This window comes from Taurulus bubalis (assembly GCF_910589615.1).
Source record: "Taurulus bubalis genome assembly, chromosome: 4".
Taxonomy (NCBI): domain Eukaryota; kingdom Metazoa; phylum Chordata; class Actinopteri; order Perciformes; family Cottidae; genus Taurulus; species Taurulus bubalis.
Window position 1 is genome coordinate 13,793,848 of NC_136592.1, and position 18,630 is coordinate 13,812,477.

An 18,630-nucleotide genomic window follows, 5' to 3' on the forward strand; every position below is an offset into this window, starting at 1 on the left:
ATTGCGAGCTATTTAGCTTTCGTTAGTGGTTGATCCTGGAGGTCAATTAGCTGAAGTAACAGAATGATGAAACTAAATCTGTAAACGCTCACCTGTTGAGGAGGGGTTCTGCGACTTGAACAATCCCACCACACTCTTGCCGTGAAAGCCTCCTGAGCGGAGCAGCACGGCTTTAGTGCGAGGATGTTTCCAACACACAACGGGCAGACGGTTGTGTCTGTAGCAGCGGGCTACTTTGTGTAAGCTGCTGTCCTGGACTGCCTGAGGAACCACCAACAGACCTGGGTAACTGACGGAGAGACAGAATGGAAATCTTAAAACTGAATACAAGTATTTAAAAAAAAAAGATTGTCTCGCACCAATAAACTACTACAAAGCCATTTGTTCATACACAGAGATGCAGCTGAATAAAAGGCCTGTTACTGAATATACAGCCAAGATCTGAGTGGGATTATGGTTGTATTAGTCACAACATGTTTTTGTAAAACAGGCTGAATTTGAATCTGTCTCAATTGATATGTCAAACATCTGTGAGGTAAAGGAGGACTCCCCACTGGCCTTTTGGGATATCAAGGCTTACAAAGCTTCCGGCAGGGCTACAAATCCTGGAAACTAATGTGCTCAGCACCGTTGTGTCAGCTGTGAATCAACACAGATCAGCAGGTTTCTCAACTGTTCTTTTAAAGCATGTTCAGCCGCACTGTTGCAGCAAAAACAATATTTAGCTTGATCAGGATTTCAGCCTGTGACGTGGATACCTGCGGCAGAGGGAGTAGAGTCTGTTCACGGCTGTGATCCTGAACTGCTCGCCTGACTTAGAGCGAGATGAGCTGGCAGGGATGGTGCCCAGGCCCAGCCGCTGGTAATCACGAAAACAGGACTGCTCCACCAGCTGCTCCATGGTGGACTTCTCTGATGCTCGTAAAGTGCTGCTGGGCGGCGGCTCACCGTCGTCTGATACTGAAACACACACAAACAAAGGAGAATTGAGTTTTGTTTTCCATATCCCTCCACACTTTCACATGCAAATGTGTCATTCCTCTCACTTGAAACATCATCATCTTCATGCCAAGTCATCCTGCTGCCTCTGTCGTTCTTCTTCAGTGTGGTTTGGCTGCCACGGCCCATGGTGATCTTTCCGGCCCGCTTTGCTCCCTTGACAATAGTTTTGGACAGTGTTCTGTGAGTGCAGGGCAGAAAGCGAAATTATTTACTGTGTAAAATTTCGATAAAAAAAATATCTTCACATTTACAGATAAGAAACAAACTGCGGAGGCATGTATTTATGTACATTCATATTTCAGATGTCCGTTGAAATAGGTGGTGTTTACAATAACCAGCCAGTCCAGCGATTGTTGTTGCTGAAAAGCCGCATCACAAACCTGAAGCCAGTGTTCCTCTCTTTTTGTTTTGGAAGAATTAGCTGAGGTGTCGTTTGTCCTGCAGCAAAAGCAAAGGAGCTGAAGATGGACTGTGGGTAGCGAATCCTCTGCAGGTGCTTTCTGAAAATCTCCACCATCTCTGAGCTCACCTCCTCATCAAAAGCCACCTTTAGCAGCTGTAAGAGATTTTAATGAAACTGATTATTTACCAACAAATGAAACATTTCATATTCACATTGGATTATAATTATGTCCAACCCAAGAAACATGTGTTGAGGCCATCTTTAAATGTAGGGAGTTGGTCAAACAGCCTATATACAACAATTCAATTCAACACTAAAGAAATGTCCACATGGGCCAAGTGACCTACAATCCATAAGCATTGTCACTTTCATCATGTTAGTAAAAAGATAGGAATGAACCATAAAAACTTTTATGGCAGTACATCTAAAGACTAAAAACACATGCTTGGCTGAAAATGGCTTTTCTCTTTGATTCTAAGAATCAAGCTCATGTTATAAAACACAAGACAGTGGGGTTTCTGTGCCGCACAGATTGTTCATTTTTTTTCAAGTGTTATGACTTATATATCAGTTTGTGAATTCTCTGTGAGCACTGATATTTGTTTGTGAGTTTTTGTTTGTTTCTTTTCATCTAAAATCTAGAACAAAGCCACATTAACTAAACACACACTTCATTGTGTCCACCCATCCATTTAGGATCGTTGGAAACATGTGTTCATACTAGACTAACATAAGAGTGTAGAGTGTGTCAGCGTTTACCTGAAATGAAGCAGAGCGGAGCTGTAGGCCTTCCTGCATGTTCTGCTGCAGCTGGTTCTGGATGCTGATCTTCTTGTCTTTGGTCAGAGTGGACACTGGGAAAGCTCTGATCACTGCCTGCTCCCCCACTGGACGCATATAGAAACAAATGGTAAAAGAAAAATGTTATTGAGAATAATTGTGATACAATAGGGTAGTAACCAAAAATACACTTCTGTCCAAGTAATAAACTTGCCTTTCATGAAAAAAAGAAAATTCATAAATAATATATATATACATATTTACAAAGATATGTATTATATAAACATTGAAAAATTAGCTAAGAAATAATAAAAAAAAAGGAATTCATATAATTGAGACCTTAAAGCTAGTGTTGCTGTGGTTGAGTATTTACCCAGTTGATCATGGGGGGTGCCTTTGAAAATGATGCGGTATGTGGTGAGAAAGAGGGCTCCCTCTGCTGGGAGGATGTGAGGGCCCCCCTGGAGACCCCCAGTGGCCTCCTCCCTGCCATCAGGGTCCAGAAGCACCCGCAATCCCTCTGACACCAACTCCTCTCCAGGAAGCAGTGCCGGACGCAGAATCTTAGGCTGAAGGGATTCAAACAAAACCCATTATATGTAAGGACAGACCAATACCCACACATTTTACCGGTCTATGAAGGACGTCAGAGATTACATTTTCACATTGATTGTAAAGTGCTCTAAGGATTACTCAGACTATTCTGCAAAAGAGAATCTGATTCCTAAAATCCAGAAAATCAAGTCACAGCACCACATGACCGTGTTGGACATATTTAAGCATCACATGCACGTCATCATCAAAAGCGCACACACAGACACTCACACACCGTGCGTTGGATTGCAATCTAAAAAAACAAAACCAATTCATACCCTCTGTAGAGACCTTGTTACATTTTCAAACCTCTGAGCAAAACTCATGATCCGTTAACAAAATAAAAACAAACTTTTCTGTTTTTGAGATACAAATACGCCATATCTTTATTCTACTTACTCAATTGAATCATTTTAAGATTAAAACCATGTGCTACTAGAAGAATAAGTTCAATAGTAGGCTTTTGCTTTACATTATTGTCAGCGATTAGATTGAGATGTTAAGTTTCAAACAGTAAATATCTTGTATATTACTGTTATAGTACTTTTCATATTCTGTATGGGTTTGGAATTGGTTTTCAGTTTTAAAGAAGTTCACAATGCTTCTTATGAAAGAAAACTAATGAATATGAAACTTGTATTGTAACACGTGCTTCATATCATATCACTACTAGGTAATTGACTGCATTAACAGAAGTGATTATTAACCACAGAAAAAAACCTCATAGGGACAACTTTATCTACTGTATGACCTGTAGCTAACAACAGTCAAGTCTGCACCCTGTGTTGTTTCAGCTCCTTCTGGCCTCTAAATCCAGGACAGAAACACTCAGTTGTTCCACCGTCACACATATGAACAAAGGACATTAGATCATTCGCAGCCTTTCTCCTTAAGGCCACAGCCAACCTGGAGGAGTCGAGATCTGGCCAGGAGATAATAAGAGCTTCTTGAATACGTCTTTGAATGGACAGCAGGACCAAGAAAAGTCCCTCCACCCCTCATTACTGCTGCACGCTCGGCTTCTTATTAGAGCTGCACCTTACATGCATTCCTTGTTTCGCTTCTTTGTGTTAAACCTACCACGACTACCACTATGCAGACTTGTCATAAATAGGGATGGGTATCGTTTGGGTTTTTTCCAATACCAGTGCTAAACCGATACTTTTAAAACGATACCGGTGCCTAAACCGAATTTTTTTTCTTCAAATTGAACAATATACTAACTGTTTAAAGTATACTATAAATATAAATAAATAAATACAAAACACTTGACAAACTACAGCTTCAAACCTTTTAACTTCAAACTATAAACAATATATATTTAAAAAAAGAACAGACACAAGCATCATGGCCTGATGGGACCGTGTGCAACAGAACTCAGACACTGTTGATCCTAAAACTGCTGCTTTACTGGACTACACGTCATCAGTAATATCAACTGGAGAGATTTGTTCCATCAAGCCGAGGACGGGCGTTCAAAAGCTCGTGCTCGTGTCTCCAGCGATCTCTGTGTGCGCGCACTGCGTGTGAGCGCTGGAAGCCTTTTCGGTCCGGTAGGTACCGGACGTGTTGGAACCGGTGCCATATTGACACCGGTTCTCGGTACCCAACCCTAGGCATAAATCCAGAGTCAGTGGTGTTTACACACTTTTTAGTATTTTCTGGCATGCTGCTTACAGCTAGCAGTCCAACTCATAAACGTGTGAGAGGTTAGCCGTACAAAGGACCACAGGCAATCTGCCCAGACTGCTCACCACGGTCTCCAGGTTGCTCCCAAAGCAGTATTGGCATGGTGTTTGTCTGTGTGTATGAGTGTGTGCGAAAGGAATAACCAAGAGCTGTCAGACATATAAAAGCAAAGTCCGCCTGGTAAAGTGCGACGATGACTGGAAAACCTTTGATGTGATCGGCACTCTGCATATTCTGGAAGCTGACATTTAACTTAGATCTCAAAGTCTAATCAGGCTATATACTTGTATATACACTTGTATATACCCTGAACTTGTTCTGAAGCAGATACCAGTATCGAAAATGCCTCTAATATAGCTTAAACTGCTGCATCAGGTATCAGGTATTGTTTTAACAGCAATATAAAATAGATATTAGAAAGGTAATTGTGACCTGTTTCTGTTTTTGACGCACTGGTATTGTAATCAGTATCGGGAAGTACACTGTACATATAACTGAAGTCCCAGCAGCTAAAAATAGAGCAACACTCACCTTCTGAATGGGGGGTAACCTCCTGCTCTCTCTGTGAACTGCCTCCAGAGCCTCCATCTGCATAGCAACGATGCCTGTGGGTCACAAGTTGGGGTCAGCTACCATATGTACGTACACAAGTACACACATACAGACAAGTACAGAGAAACACATGTATGTCCACACGTTTTTACAACCAGAGAGTGTATTTACAGATTTTAAGGCCAAATGTCAGGAGCTGAGAATACAGACGTCTGCGTAAAGCTGCAGGAATTAGGATAGCGGCAGTGTGCGAGTGAACACTGTGAGCCCCGTACCTGGGATCATGCTGTGCAGGCTCTTGATGTGTTCCTGGGTTACTCCGCTCTCTGTGCACACCTTGTCGATGAAGCGGGCAACGAACCTGACCACAGAGTTGACCACGTCGCTGTTCTCCGAGTCCTCAAACCCGCTTTCTGTGTCAAAGCTTTCTGCAACACTACCGGCGATGCTGTAAAACACACAGGATGACGCAATGAAAATGAGCCAAGAAAAATGTTTTGCATGAGAAGCTGATGTAACCTTCCCTTTGGATTCATAGTTATTGATGAGATCCAAATGTCCTCTGTGAGAAATAAACAAGTCTGGGGCCAAAAGGAGAGACAATTTCGACACAAACAATCCTTGGCTGCAGCGTTTCTGTTTTCTTATTAGAAATAGAATCAAATCACCAACTGAAATTGGAACATTGTGTTCAGAACCAATTTTTAATGAAGCTCAAATGGCTTACATATAAAATAAATAAATAATTACATTATGTTTTCCGGTAACAAAGCTTAACATGTTTTTAGAGTGCATGACTTTCAATTCTAACAAAAGACATAAATGGGGGATCTTCCCCAGATAGATTTCTCTCCACCGTTACTGCAGAGCACGAGAAATCACTTCCACTGCTATTTCGTTTGGTTCGGGTGAGTACAGTGTGGCTCCATTGAAGAGACCCCGAGGGTTTTAAACTTCCCAATAGAAGTAAGTGAGCCTCACTCTGTTTTGTGCAGTAGCGATGTAAGCCCACAGGATGGATGTGGGCCGGAAATAGGAGAGGCACTGTGTTCCATTTGGCTAAATAGGTAGGTATCATGTAGACTGTGGCTTACGCCACATCTGCCCACATACTAATCATCCCCTTATTACAAGAGGAACACATACTCCCAAATCATGAATCCATACTTCGAGGTTTCCTCCAGATAAGACTGATTGTTCTACCTGACAAATACTGGACAAGCCAAAAATATGTTCTAGTCCAGTCTGTTTGTCCTTAGCGAACAGTGAAGAGACGTGGAAGAAAATCAAACAACAGTTGATTGCAATCTTTCTCTCCTCAGACAGAGAGCCATCATGCTGACCTGTTTGTGACGATGCTGTTGCTGCCGCTCTCCCAGTCTGCGACGGGGGCGTTACGGAGCAGTCTGATCTTGCTGGTGTCCAATGGAACAAGCAGGTAAACCATGAGGCTGGCGTAGTGGATGGCCTGGCTGAACACAGTGCTCTCCTCATTCTTCACCAGCTCATGCTGCTTCTCCTTGCTCAGGCCGGGCCATGAACGCAGCTGTACTGCTGCCAAGGCCATTGCTGTGTGCTCCTCATCGCTGCCTGCTGCTGGCTCGGGCCCTGCATCCTGGAGAGGTCAGAGCAAATGGTTTGAGTTCAACAGATTTACTTTAGGTCTGACCCCTCATAACACAACAATGGCTGATGAGTGTTGACCTGCAGAGTGGCAAACAGTTCAACCAGAGGATGATTTTACCTTTTCATTTATTTTTACTTAAATATTTTGCAACATTATCCCATATTTCACAACCATGAGAAATATTAAGACACAAAATAAATATCCATCCATCCATTTAAGACCAGGTTTATGTCTTTAAAAGTCATGTTTTGTTCAACCAGCAGTCCAAAACCCAAAGAGATTTAGTTTACTATAACATAAGCAGCAATTAAAAAGCTAGAAATAGGACATTTTCTGTAGTTCAATCTTTCTATCTCTAATTAGGGTTAAAAATAGTGGGTTTGAACAGACTTCATATATTTTCTTACACAATACCTACTCATATTGGTCACATTTCCTGTCTTACCTTTAGCCTGACAGTGATGCAGTCTTTCCCCTCTGGGGTGTTAAGATAAAGAGCTCGTATCTGACTCTGGACCTCGCTGTAGAAAGTGGTCTCCCAGAACTGCTGGTTGGCCCAGACGGGATGGTCCTGAATGCAGGTATAGGCAAACTGGTTCACCCCGGCAGCCAATTTCTGTGAGACAAGAAGTATTTCATAGCTCACTATGCCTTTGAGTGGAGGTCTGTGTTGTAGGACATCAAACCTCTGCATGCTTATTTGAATGTGCCAACCTGAATTAGAATGTAACATGCATAACCTCGTCACAATCCCAGTCAGAAAAAACAACACAGCCAAACTACAGATTTACAGAACCTTGTTTTAAAATCCTGGGGAAATCCGAAAGTTTCCTGGAAAACCTAAATATGTCTCAATTTTGAGGAAATGTGTATAACGTAACACACAACCCATAGAGACTATTTCCATTTGACAAAACTGTACAGCCAAAAATAACATGTGAGGATAACATTTCACTCAGTGTAAACATCTTTATCTTTGTTGGAGAGTTGATTGTGATAAACTTAAAGCTACTAAAAATATATATATATATGTTAAGGGGTCAAGCCTTTTACATCCTATAATAATAGTCTTTCTTATATTTAATTTATTTCTACTGACAGCTGCTCCTGTCTAACGTCAATATATCCTCTGCCTGCAATATTTGTGTTCAGTCCTGGGTTACCAACTGCATCGTAATCGTTGCAGCCCTCGCTCTACTTGTGGGCAGTCAGACTCAGTGCAAGTTTATTTTTCATAGGGTATTTGCATCAAGAAGGAATTTGGGCTGCAGTGAGTGCCTCTTGAAAAGTAGTTTGCCAAAATGCTGTGGAAAAAAAAAAAAAAAAACACAAAAAAAGTCATCCGTGGGCTGTAAAGTGAAATCAATCAATCCTTGTGAGTCGTAACTTTTTAACTGATAACAACCCTAACGGAGCAACGGACCGCCCCTATTTCCATCTGTGTATGGATGTATTTGGAAGCAGTGCTGTTGTTGTTGTATTAGTGCGGGCTGAAGAGTAAAACACCTGCTGCTTGCAAACACAGCTACTAGAGAGCACATACCATACAGTGCTCAGCTAAAGGCAGTAATGCTGGCCCACACTGTCAACTACAGGTGTTAAGGCAGGAGCACCTTGGGGTTCAGCACAGTGTGCCACAAACCAACTTTCACCAACTGTCCACCTCCCAGAACAGTCTGAAGGCCAGGAGTCAGCTCAAGCTTGTTATTCGATTAGCTTTTAATTTCTCTCCCCAGAGCCTGACACAATACAGTGATTTCCATTATCACTACACAGTTTGCCTTTGAAGGATGAGAACTAGAGGGGTCACTGTATTTACAACTGACATAATCAAAACAGCTCTATTCCCAGTGGGATGGGCCACAGGCCAAAAGAGAGGAGAGCCGGGAGGACAGGCGGCACACGGAGAGCTCATACCCAGACAGCAGAGTGTGGAAGTCCATCTGTCTTCATTGTGATTCAGACATATTTAGCTTTTCACATTTTCAACAGAATTGATCATAAACATTTAAATCACTTCTGAAAAAAGAGAAGAAAGGGAAACATCTTAAAATGTCTTATTACATAAATACTGAAAAATGAAGACACTTTTGGGGGGAAATGTTGCACTGGTGTAAAGCAAGACACAAGGATATCCAGCTGACTAATGACAGAGGCCAACAAGAAAAATAAAAGGAATGTGAGACAATACATTTGACATTTACCGACCAGAATATATTGAATAACTCCCTAAAAAAATGACACTTCAGTCTTATTTATCAGGCTAAAAACCAACGCCTATTACATTAACATTTTGACAACCTACACCTGATCGATGCTTTATTTGGAGGTCGACACCAAAAATATTGTTTGAAAATTATGACAAGACTATGGCACTTTCAAACCTGTAGTTCAGTTCTGAGACACTAGTGGAGTGCCAGAGCGCAGTGTTGCGCTAAATCATGTGGCAACATAAGGATGGGAGTTTTTTTTATATAAACTGTTCTCTCCAGATGATTACACTTTGCTAGCATCAGAGGAACCAAGCATACCAACATACATTGAGTATGGGAATTAGGCCAGAGAGACGCTGGATGACAAATCTGCTGTAGCTAGAAATGTTTTGAAGAGAGGCTATAATGTGACCAACTCTGAGACCGGACTGTGGAACTATTGACTGACAGCAAAGAGGTTGGATTTTAAGAATGGATCTGAATGAAACAAGGCTGTAAATAAATGGTGACAATTACAGTAATACGTTGTTGAAGTCCTTTAGGTAGTACCTATCTGTCCCGGGAGTGTGTTACGTTTCTTGCAGCAGATGTTGTGTGTGTGTGTGTGTGTGTGTGTGTGTGTGTGTGTGTGTGTGTGTGTGTAGGGGGGATTTGTGTGTGATTTGTCTATGCTGTCTATACTCAGCCTGGCTGTTCTTTTTTGACTTGTCAGATATGTGCAGGTCATTTTGACCGCGGTCATCTCTACCCAATATGATAATACAGAGCTTAAAGAGACATCCACAAGACAGATGGGCAAGGAGGAGGACAGGGAAGGAGAGGAGAAAGCACAGGAAAAGGAGGAGTAAAGGAAGGTGAGAAGTGAAGCTGAAGGGGAAGGAGGGAGTACAGCGCTATCCGACCCATCTGGCCGTGTGACTAGTGAAGAGAAGGAATGCAGAGCTGAGGGAGAATGGGTGAAAAACAAGCAGGAAACCCCCCAAGGAGACAGAAAGGAGAAAATGCTGTCTACAGGTCAAAGAAATGAACCTATCAGGATTTGGGATCTTGTTTTGGACTATGGGACATGATCCCGAGGTTCACACTATGATTGACTGTGGCCCCCAAACATCAGCTGGACAGCCATCCAGCATCACATGTCAACTGTGTCTTTCAGTGACTGAGAGACGGTGCATGTCACTGAAGGGAGTGCATACTTGTATTTAGACACCGAGTGTTGACTGCTGTGTCTGATATGTCACCAGATTTAGGGCAGCAACATTATTTACAATGCATTGGAAAAATTCTAGCATTCCTAAATTTAACATACAAAACAGTCATTATCTCTGAAACAGTCCTCTGTGGTAACGGATTGTGTACAGGTCAGGCATGCATCTCCTCATTTTTGCAATTCTATATGAGTCTGTGTATTGTGAGGAAAACTACTCGCATCCTGAAACCATGGAAAACCCTCTATTCAAACAATGTATTTACAGTCTTTCATCATGTAAAACAAACAGGGAAAAACATGTTGACACGTTGAAAGTCAGACTAATAAACAAATCCGTCATGGCATCCATACACATACCTATGTAAAAACACAATGTACGAGTCACATAAATGTTCCAAAACAAAGTAAAGTCAAGAGCTAGACATTTCTGAGATGTAAAAGTGGTACGTCATTTTCCTCACGAGGACATGGTGGTAAGCAGTTTGAGAAAGCAAGACGCCAAATCCCTCCAAGAATAAACTATGGCTGAAAGAATGCCAACAGTCAAGTGTTCTTCACATGGAAGTTATCCAGAATGGTGTTTGGCTTTTTCACTTGCCGCTGTATCCAATCTCTGTTGTCCCCGGCAGGAGGCATTTACTCCGGTGACACATTAGAATGGAATATGAAATGTGGGACCACAAAGGGCAGAATAACAACAGAACCAGACGTCAATGACACCAGTTCATCTCCTGATAAACCCACCACTCGCTAGGTAATTAATACCAGAGGAAAATGTAAAACCTCAACTCTAACAAAGGGCTGTACAAAGGTTGAGTGGCATTTAGATAAACTTCACCTACCCAGACCAAATGACACCATCCGTGCACAATCTAGGCCGAAAGATATATTGCATATCAGCAACAGCAAATATGCCCCCCCCAGATGGAGCAGATGGTTGCAGTCCGAGGGGAGCTTCCCACGTTCCCCGACCTGGAGACTTTAGGGCCATGGGGACCGTAGCACTGGAAGTATGACCACAGAGTGAGCTTGCCAAAGTCTGGCCAAGAATACCAAACAGGGACTTGACCAATGTCTGACTCTTGAACTTGAACCAACAGTCTTTAATATGTGGTGCCTGGGTGTTTGGCATGCAATAGCATAACAACATGAACTAGAATTGCCTCTGAAAACCAGTCATGGTATTTGGTCTGAGAGAAAATTAGACTAACCCTCTCGACTGTTTTTAGGCTATACAAATATAATGACGGGTGACTTTGGCCCATCACAGCTCATTTCAGAGAGAGGGCGTTCCTATCGGCTGTTGTTCAAATGCAGATGTGCGCGTCCCTTTAGTGAAACCCTAAATCAACAGTAGAATATCGTGCAGGAAAAGCTGCTATTCCATCATTGGCAACAACTGCCTACTCTGCAAAGCAACCAAAAAAAAGAATGACGGACTTATCAAAAAGAGAGTCTGACAATATGGAAGAATTGTTTCAGAAATGGGGAGACAATGTTGCTCATAGTTTAGCCTTTTGCTCACGGCTGCAGTAAGAAGACGACTAAACTAATAGCAACATTTTCTCTCTGAAACATCCCTGAAACGCTGTCGATATTATAGCTCACTCTGGGGCCTAGAATCACATAATGTCATCTCAAAAGGGCTTTATAGGCTTTAAGGGCTTTGCAACGAAAACAGGACGGTAGTTCTCAGAGAATTGGCGCAGTATAACGACACCAGGATCACAATCACAGTCGTGATCATACTTGAAATGAATGACTAGTACTCAAACAGGAAATCGTTATGAGCGGTTAATGATTTGATTCACAGGAGACAAACTTGCTGATTTCGAAAAAAATATTTCCTAATGGCATTTACAAGAAGCAGACCTTTCTTAAAACAATGGAACAATGGCACTGCAGGACCACCTCTAACGCAGAGCTCTTGGGCAGTATTAGGAGATTTTATAGACACATTGCACAACAAAGTTTATAACAGTGAGAGAAACAACAGCCTTTCCTGGTTGTCAACAGGAAGCACAATCAACAATATCGATCTCTTCCGAGGTAAAGAATAAAAATAAAAACAATTCTCAAAAGATACAATGCATTTTTTTCAATTACTTCCACGGTCAGATTTAAGGACAAGTTAATAAGTTGCTGTATAATGTATTCCCCACACAGAGCTACTGTAATGTATAAGCAATGGTTCAGAGGTTGTTAGACAAGTTTCACGTTAGAAGAGCCTCATGTGTAGTGAGGGTCCTCAGAAAGATGAGAAGGTTATGTCTGCTGAAGTGTCATGGGACATATTGTTCTTGGCAAAATGATGGCATCCCATTGATGTTAACAAACTTGTACGGCTGCATTTTGTAATACTTAAAAAAGGATCATGTATGTCTTCACACCCATGATAACAGCTGCTGAGATGCTCCAATTCCAAACTTTGTTTTCTCACATTTTCACTGCATGATCTTTGTGCGACTAAACTAGAGATTACAGAACATTTGGGCAGATTCCCTCCCTACTTTTCACCCTCTGGGTGAGGCAGAGCTCGAGCTTGTCACCAGTTCCGATCATCTGTAAATAACGAGGGAAAATTCTAAAAATATTATTTCCTCTAATTAGCCGCCAATGCTCCAGACAAGAAAATAATTTATAATCTTCTTACAACAATGGCTGGAGATCGCTCCATTGCGTCAGAATTGCGATCAACAATGAATGGATAGTCTTCTAAAACAGAAATGACTTTGCAGTGGTAAATTCTTCATTAAACAAGCATGACATAAAGGATGAATCTGAAATACTGAAGGCCCTAAAGAGAAACAAGAAAAACAACATACGTCTTATCTAAGAGAACTGCATCAGCCTGTGGCATGTGAACTGGATGAGTCATGTGGAGGGAGAGGTCAGGTCCCAGTCCAGCCCATTAGGGTATGGCACTGGTACCCACCTCAAAGCTGGACAGTTGTGTCGGTCCCCATAGCAACGAGCAAGCTGTTGGGACAAAGCTGCGGTGAACAACGCAGCTACCCTGTGTTGATTATGTGGTTTGGAAACCAAAGGCCATGGCCCGTCCTCTACACTCTTCCATGGAGGTTTTAACATGCTGTTCTCATGACCACGCTTGAGAGATCAGCAAAGGCTCTTACCCTGCCTCCTCCTCCTCTAAAGTGCAGAGTTCATTACAGCCTGTACTGGACATTTTTGGGGCGACACGGATATGGATTCATGAGAGTTACAAAAAACAATATATGATTATTAACAATATATTGGCAGATAGTACAATTTAGGTACAATATAGGATCCCTTAAATCCCTTTTTTTTTTTTTTACAAAGAATTTGGATAAACTAGTTGTGATAAACTTGTTGTGAATGTTGTGTTTACAAACCACAGCTAATGAATTCAACTCAATCTGCCTTTAAAGCTTTAAGTTAATTTTTTTAAATGTTAAATCGTTCAAATGTCATTCACCTCAAATGTATTGGAGTGGCGACAGTAATTTCAGCAGCTCAAACAGTATGCATGTGTGTAAATGAAAAAGTATTTATTAGGTGTGTACAATTCCACACTACGCTACCAGGCAGTGGTGTGTATGCATAATGATGACCATATGAGAAACACAAGCATTGAATCGAACTTGCATATATCCTAATTTTTTATTCATTTCCTTACCCTGTAAAAGGCTGTTGACAGGGGCAGCAGTGCAGCAGCCACCGTGTACTCCTCCGAGCTGGAGCAGTCCTGTGGGTCAAACAACAGGGGAGGAGTGAGAGCAGAGCGGCACACAGCAGGAGACATGTTACACAGCTCTGAAAACACCTTTTTTCCACTGGTGCCCAAAAACAAGAAGCACAAGTTTTCAACAGATGTCAGACACCCCGAGGCTTGAGGAGAAACAATATTGATAACCTAAAAAATAACCACTTTGTTATTACAACACTGTTGTCTGCGGAGATCACGGGGAGCAAACTTCATTTCATTTTGTTTCATAAAGACACTCCTGCCCTGTTAAATATCAGGGCAACGCTAAAATAAATAAATAAAAAGTCTGCCTCTAACTGTGCTCTGCTCCAATATTAGGACATATGCTTTCAATAGCCTTATATAATCCCTGCCTTGACACAATTGTCAGAGCTTTCCAGCGTTCAATTTATTGGTAATTTTATGTTTTTCATTCTTGACCTACGTAGATTGCTTTACAAGTCTCATTGAGGAAAATTGCAAGGCGCTGCATAAAAAACAGTCATTTTTGCCATAACATGCTGTGTCCATTTATCAAGAAGGCATGACGAGCCAGAAAGCACAATTTTACCGTTTTTTTTGTAATTAATTTTTCTATCAGGGAATAGTTGAAAATATTCCCTCCTTGACATTTGCACATCATGCTGAAGTGTTTAAGTATTATGGATTGTTTCAGGTCAAAGAGGCGACGCTTAGAGGTGCTTTCAAGAGAAGGGTATTAAGATGAATAGTAAATTAAGAGGCTTAGAGCGGGGGACTTAGGGGCCCAAACTAAACTTTTCTCATAGAGATCGCAAAGAACATTGACAACAGGAGAATAAAAGATTTAAAAGTACTTAATTCACAGGAAATTGGTACTTATCTAGAATAGCCAGAGGAAACTTGATTTGACCCGGTGCCGCACCTCATAACCCTCAGTGGGACTTCACATATCCAGAAAATGTTTAACTAACACACATTTGTCTTAATTGCATTCAAAACAGTCTAAAACTATGCAACATACTATAAGAGACTTATCCGAGTAGTCATTTTGGCGGGAGAGATAGGGAGAAGAATGCTGCACTTTCTGATAGTGTTCTTTGATGGGGGCCTCCGTTACCGCCAGTCCTCCCCCCCAAAAAAAAAAAAAAAAACACACACACAGACACACACACACACACACGCACACACACACACACACAAGAATGTAAAGAGGGGAGAAAATGCAAAACACAGGTTCCACGGCGACACATGAAAGCCTGGCCCCCTCCAACCCCCCCCCCCCGTCGACTAAGCAACATAGTTTCTGTTTTATTATTCTTGTCGCTTGTGTTTCTCTTTGCAGTTATTTGGGCTGCGGGGAAATGTTCCAGCTTGGAGCGGCACCAAAGCATTGTTTACCAGCATCCCTAACAATGCTGCAGGTTACACAAGTTCATGGCCCCCAGTCAAAGCAGAACAACAAGTGGAAACACACTGGCAGAAAAGAGTGAATAATTAACAAACCAGTATTATAAAAAATAAAAAAATAAAGAAAAGAGTGAAGTTCAGCGATGCATGTCATCGGTTCTTTGTAACAGAAACATGCGAGAACAGACATTTCTTTAGCAGAGAAAATGCTGCAGTCATGCTTCAGATGGAGAAAAGCTTTGTCCAGAGGCTGCATCAACACATCATATCTAATATAAAGTTTTTACTATCAGGTGTACTTAAGCTACAGCCCGGGGGCAAAGTGACAGCTCAACGTAACTAAGCAAACAGATAAGCAGTGAAACCTGCAGCAGGTCTGAGATAAGACTGAATGAAAAGTGAAACCTGAGCAGAGCGGTTTCTAGGAACTTGATAAAAGGTAAAGGTATTGTATTCATACTTTTTGAGACTCAATCATTGTCAGAGCTGAATAGAGCCACATGCTTTATTTGGTATTTCAAGAATGGAGGGAGAGAAGGGCCGCCATATTTCTGTTTGCGAGGACACCCTGCCGACTTCCTTTCCTCATATTATTTCACCATTTTCTCCCTCATTCTTGAAGCTGCAGCAGCTATGATAGCAATGATGACTAACAAAGCTATTCAGTCTCAAGACACATATACAGTGATAAAAAACAAGAAGCATGGGCACGTGACAGAAGCACTGGAGGATGTGAACAAAAAGCAGCTTCCTGTGTTTCAGAGAAGTTAGCACTTTCCAGGAAAGCAGTGAAATTAACTGACATTTACGGCATTCTTTACGTAGATTATTTTGGCTGTGGACAAACTAAAATGTCTCAGCTCAGAGGCTATCAAAGTTAACTTCTGCTTGAATCACCAAAAGGGGGAGAATTAAGCCTGTGTGTAACGGGTGCTCTTGCACATCAGACGGTCAAGCTCGTGCAGAAATCATGGACTCCCTGCCGTTGAGGGCCGCTTCCCATGGACCTTCCACCCTAATCCCTCTCACAGTTAACTGCCAGTCAGAGGGTGTTTTTGAGCATCATGAGGCCCTCGGCCATGAGACAGCAGAGCGCAGAGGGCTCATAATCCTATCTGACAGGAAATGGTTGGGATGCCAGGATGCATCCACAGCAGGACTCATTCCCCCACATGGTTTGCGCAACATTTACTTCTAGAAGCTGCAGCACTGACACACACGCACGCACGCACGCACGCACACACGCACACACACACACACACACACACACACACACACAATTAACTAAAATACCCCAATGAGGGTTGTTACTGTGAGTGATTCATGACAAAAACAGCACAGATAAGGATTACAACAGATGTTTAAATGCTTCACTGTAAACAGTTTCTGAACACATCAACTCATTCCAGAGAAGGCATCAACATTTTTATATACTACAAATAACATGAAGAATGAGTACTAACAAGGTACAGTAGCACCTCTCTCTAAAGTCCTCACCTTCGACCTATTTCTGATAAATACCACTTCCTGTTGCTCTGCTCCGCTGCGAACACTGATTGCAACCAGACAACAGAACCGTCACTTGCCTGAAGTTACTAGTTAAACACTAAATGTTGTGCTTAGCCTCATAATGATGATGTCATTCAAAATCAATGTGTCACATCAACATGGACGCCAGAAATCCTAATGAGGCATCATGTTGTCATTTTACAAAGAGAAAGCAACATTTTTTACAGAGTAGGTCACTTTGGCTTTTGTTAAGCACCGAAGGATCTCTTGCACATACTCACTGACTTTGTAATATCATTTTAAGGTTCCTACGTGGCTGGGTGTTGAAAGAAAGGCAGCACGCAGAATATGAAAGTAATTACTGGCCTAGCATTTACTATTTATCTTCCTTTCACAGATCATCTGAGACAAATCCCTCACAGCCGAGCTGAAACCAAGAAATGAAAGTCAGGAACAAATGCCTGGCTTCCATTTTGACGTTGAGATGAAATGACAAATAATACATACTCAATACAAATAAATAAAATGAAAAAAGCCATCAAACAATGCTGACAAAGTCTTTTCCCATGTTGCGGTAAACAACCATGCACTCCACATCAAATCTTAACTCTATGTGTAAAATTATGATGTTTTTTACCCATGTTTAGCTGATTATTCACTTTTCCGCAGCATTTATGACATATCAAATAAGTTAGGTGGGACAGACCTCTATCATTTTGTATTGTAGAAATGTTTAAAAGGTAAAGAAGTTATTTTAATATGAATTATTATAGCCAAAACTTAATGGGCCACTTTGGAACAATTCTTGAACAAATTTATCATTATTAATCTATTCCAACAAAAGCCAACACATAAAGATCTCATTTCAACTCGTAAAAAGACGCACTGTTGCCTGGCAATCAGCAATGTTCACAAGAGTGTGACAACCAAATAGTACGCAGCTTTGCATTCATTTAAACTATAATACAAGTCTTGACTAAAGAAGCCATGCAAAAGAGATGGTGGTTTTATTCTAATGGTAGTTTTATCCTGACTTCTTGTCATTTTTAGCTTTTCGACAAATGAACAATAAACTACTGTAAGATCAGTACTCATCTCTGCTTCTGGAAATCATGCGCCATAAAAAGAAATGATGCAACAAGCTTTTCTTTTCATGTCTTCCAGCATATGTGCAAAAACATAAATAATTAATTTTGCAAGTCAGTAGCCTTGCCAGGTAGATATTATAGTAGTGAAGCAAATGACACGTGAAAGACTTTGATTGTCCTTGGCCGGGGAAGATGCTGGGGTTAATTGGCTTTCTATAAAAAATGTTTGGGGGGGGATGACTGGAATCTAAAGTCACTCCATAAAAGTTGCACTCTGTGAGGACTGCTTAACATGATAAAAATCCTTGGCAAGGCTGATTCAAGGCAGTAAAATATGAGGAACTACCAATAAAGACCCGGCTGCTCTGGCTGAGTGAAGCCTCACTGACTCTTTAAGAGCTGCACAAAAAAACATTACTTACACACTTTGACAAGTAGCCGAGGCATGAGGACACCAGAAAGCGACACACATGCTGGCTGATAAACAACAAGCAGCAACGCTGGGGCGCAGCACTCCAACATGCTGTCCGTTTGTTGTTAAAACGTTAAAATAAATGAAGAAAAAATAAGCAGAAGAGGATGGACATGCCTGTGTCTACATGTGCATGTGTACTACTGTCACGCTTACACATTGCTCATGTTAAACTAGAACCAACAGCAACTCATAAAATATGGCATCTGCTGTAAATGTGTGGTACAGCCAGCGCTAAAACATTCAACCAGATATGTCCCACAGTACCAACAGTTTTTACAAATTATTTTATGTTATATTGTAATTATTAATTGTTAAGAATAACACAATAAGCATATTGGACAAAACCAGTCATATTCCTGTTTGAAACAGAAT

General features: G+C 41.4%; 1 protein-coding gene across 2 annotated transcripts in view; it reads right to left on the reverse strand.

Moving 5' to 3' along the window:
* Positions 1-18,630, reverse strand: part of sbf2 (SET binding factor 2) — a gene marked incomplete at its 5' end in the record, with an annotated part of 81,838 nt that overhangs the window by 17,027 nt on the left and 46,181 nt on the right. For both annotated transcript variants that reach the window (XM_079216599.1, XM_079216598.1), the window contains 11 exons: positions 93-289; positions 759-960; positions 1,047-1,180; positions 1,383-1,558; positions 2,165-2,292; positions 2,559-2,754; positions 5,000-5,073; positions 5,296-5,468; positions 6,364-6,635; positions 7,093-7,263; positions 13,729-13,797. In XM_079216599.1, the coding sequence (XP_079072725.1) occupies positions 93-289; positions 759-960; positions 1,047-1,180; positions 1,383-1,558; positions 2,165-2,292; positions 2,559-2,754; positions 5,000-5,073; positions 5,296-5,468; positions 6,364-6,635; positions 7,093-7,263; positions 13,729-13,797 (1,792 nt within the window). The remainder of the gene's footprint in view (positions 1-92; positions 290-758; positions 961-1,046; positions 1,181-1,382; positions 1,559-2,164; positions 2,293-2,558; positions 2,755-4,999; positions 5,074-5,295; positions 5,469-6,363; positions 6,636-7,092; positions 7,264-13,728; positions 13,798-18,630) is intronic.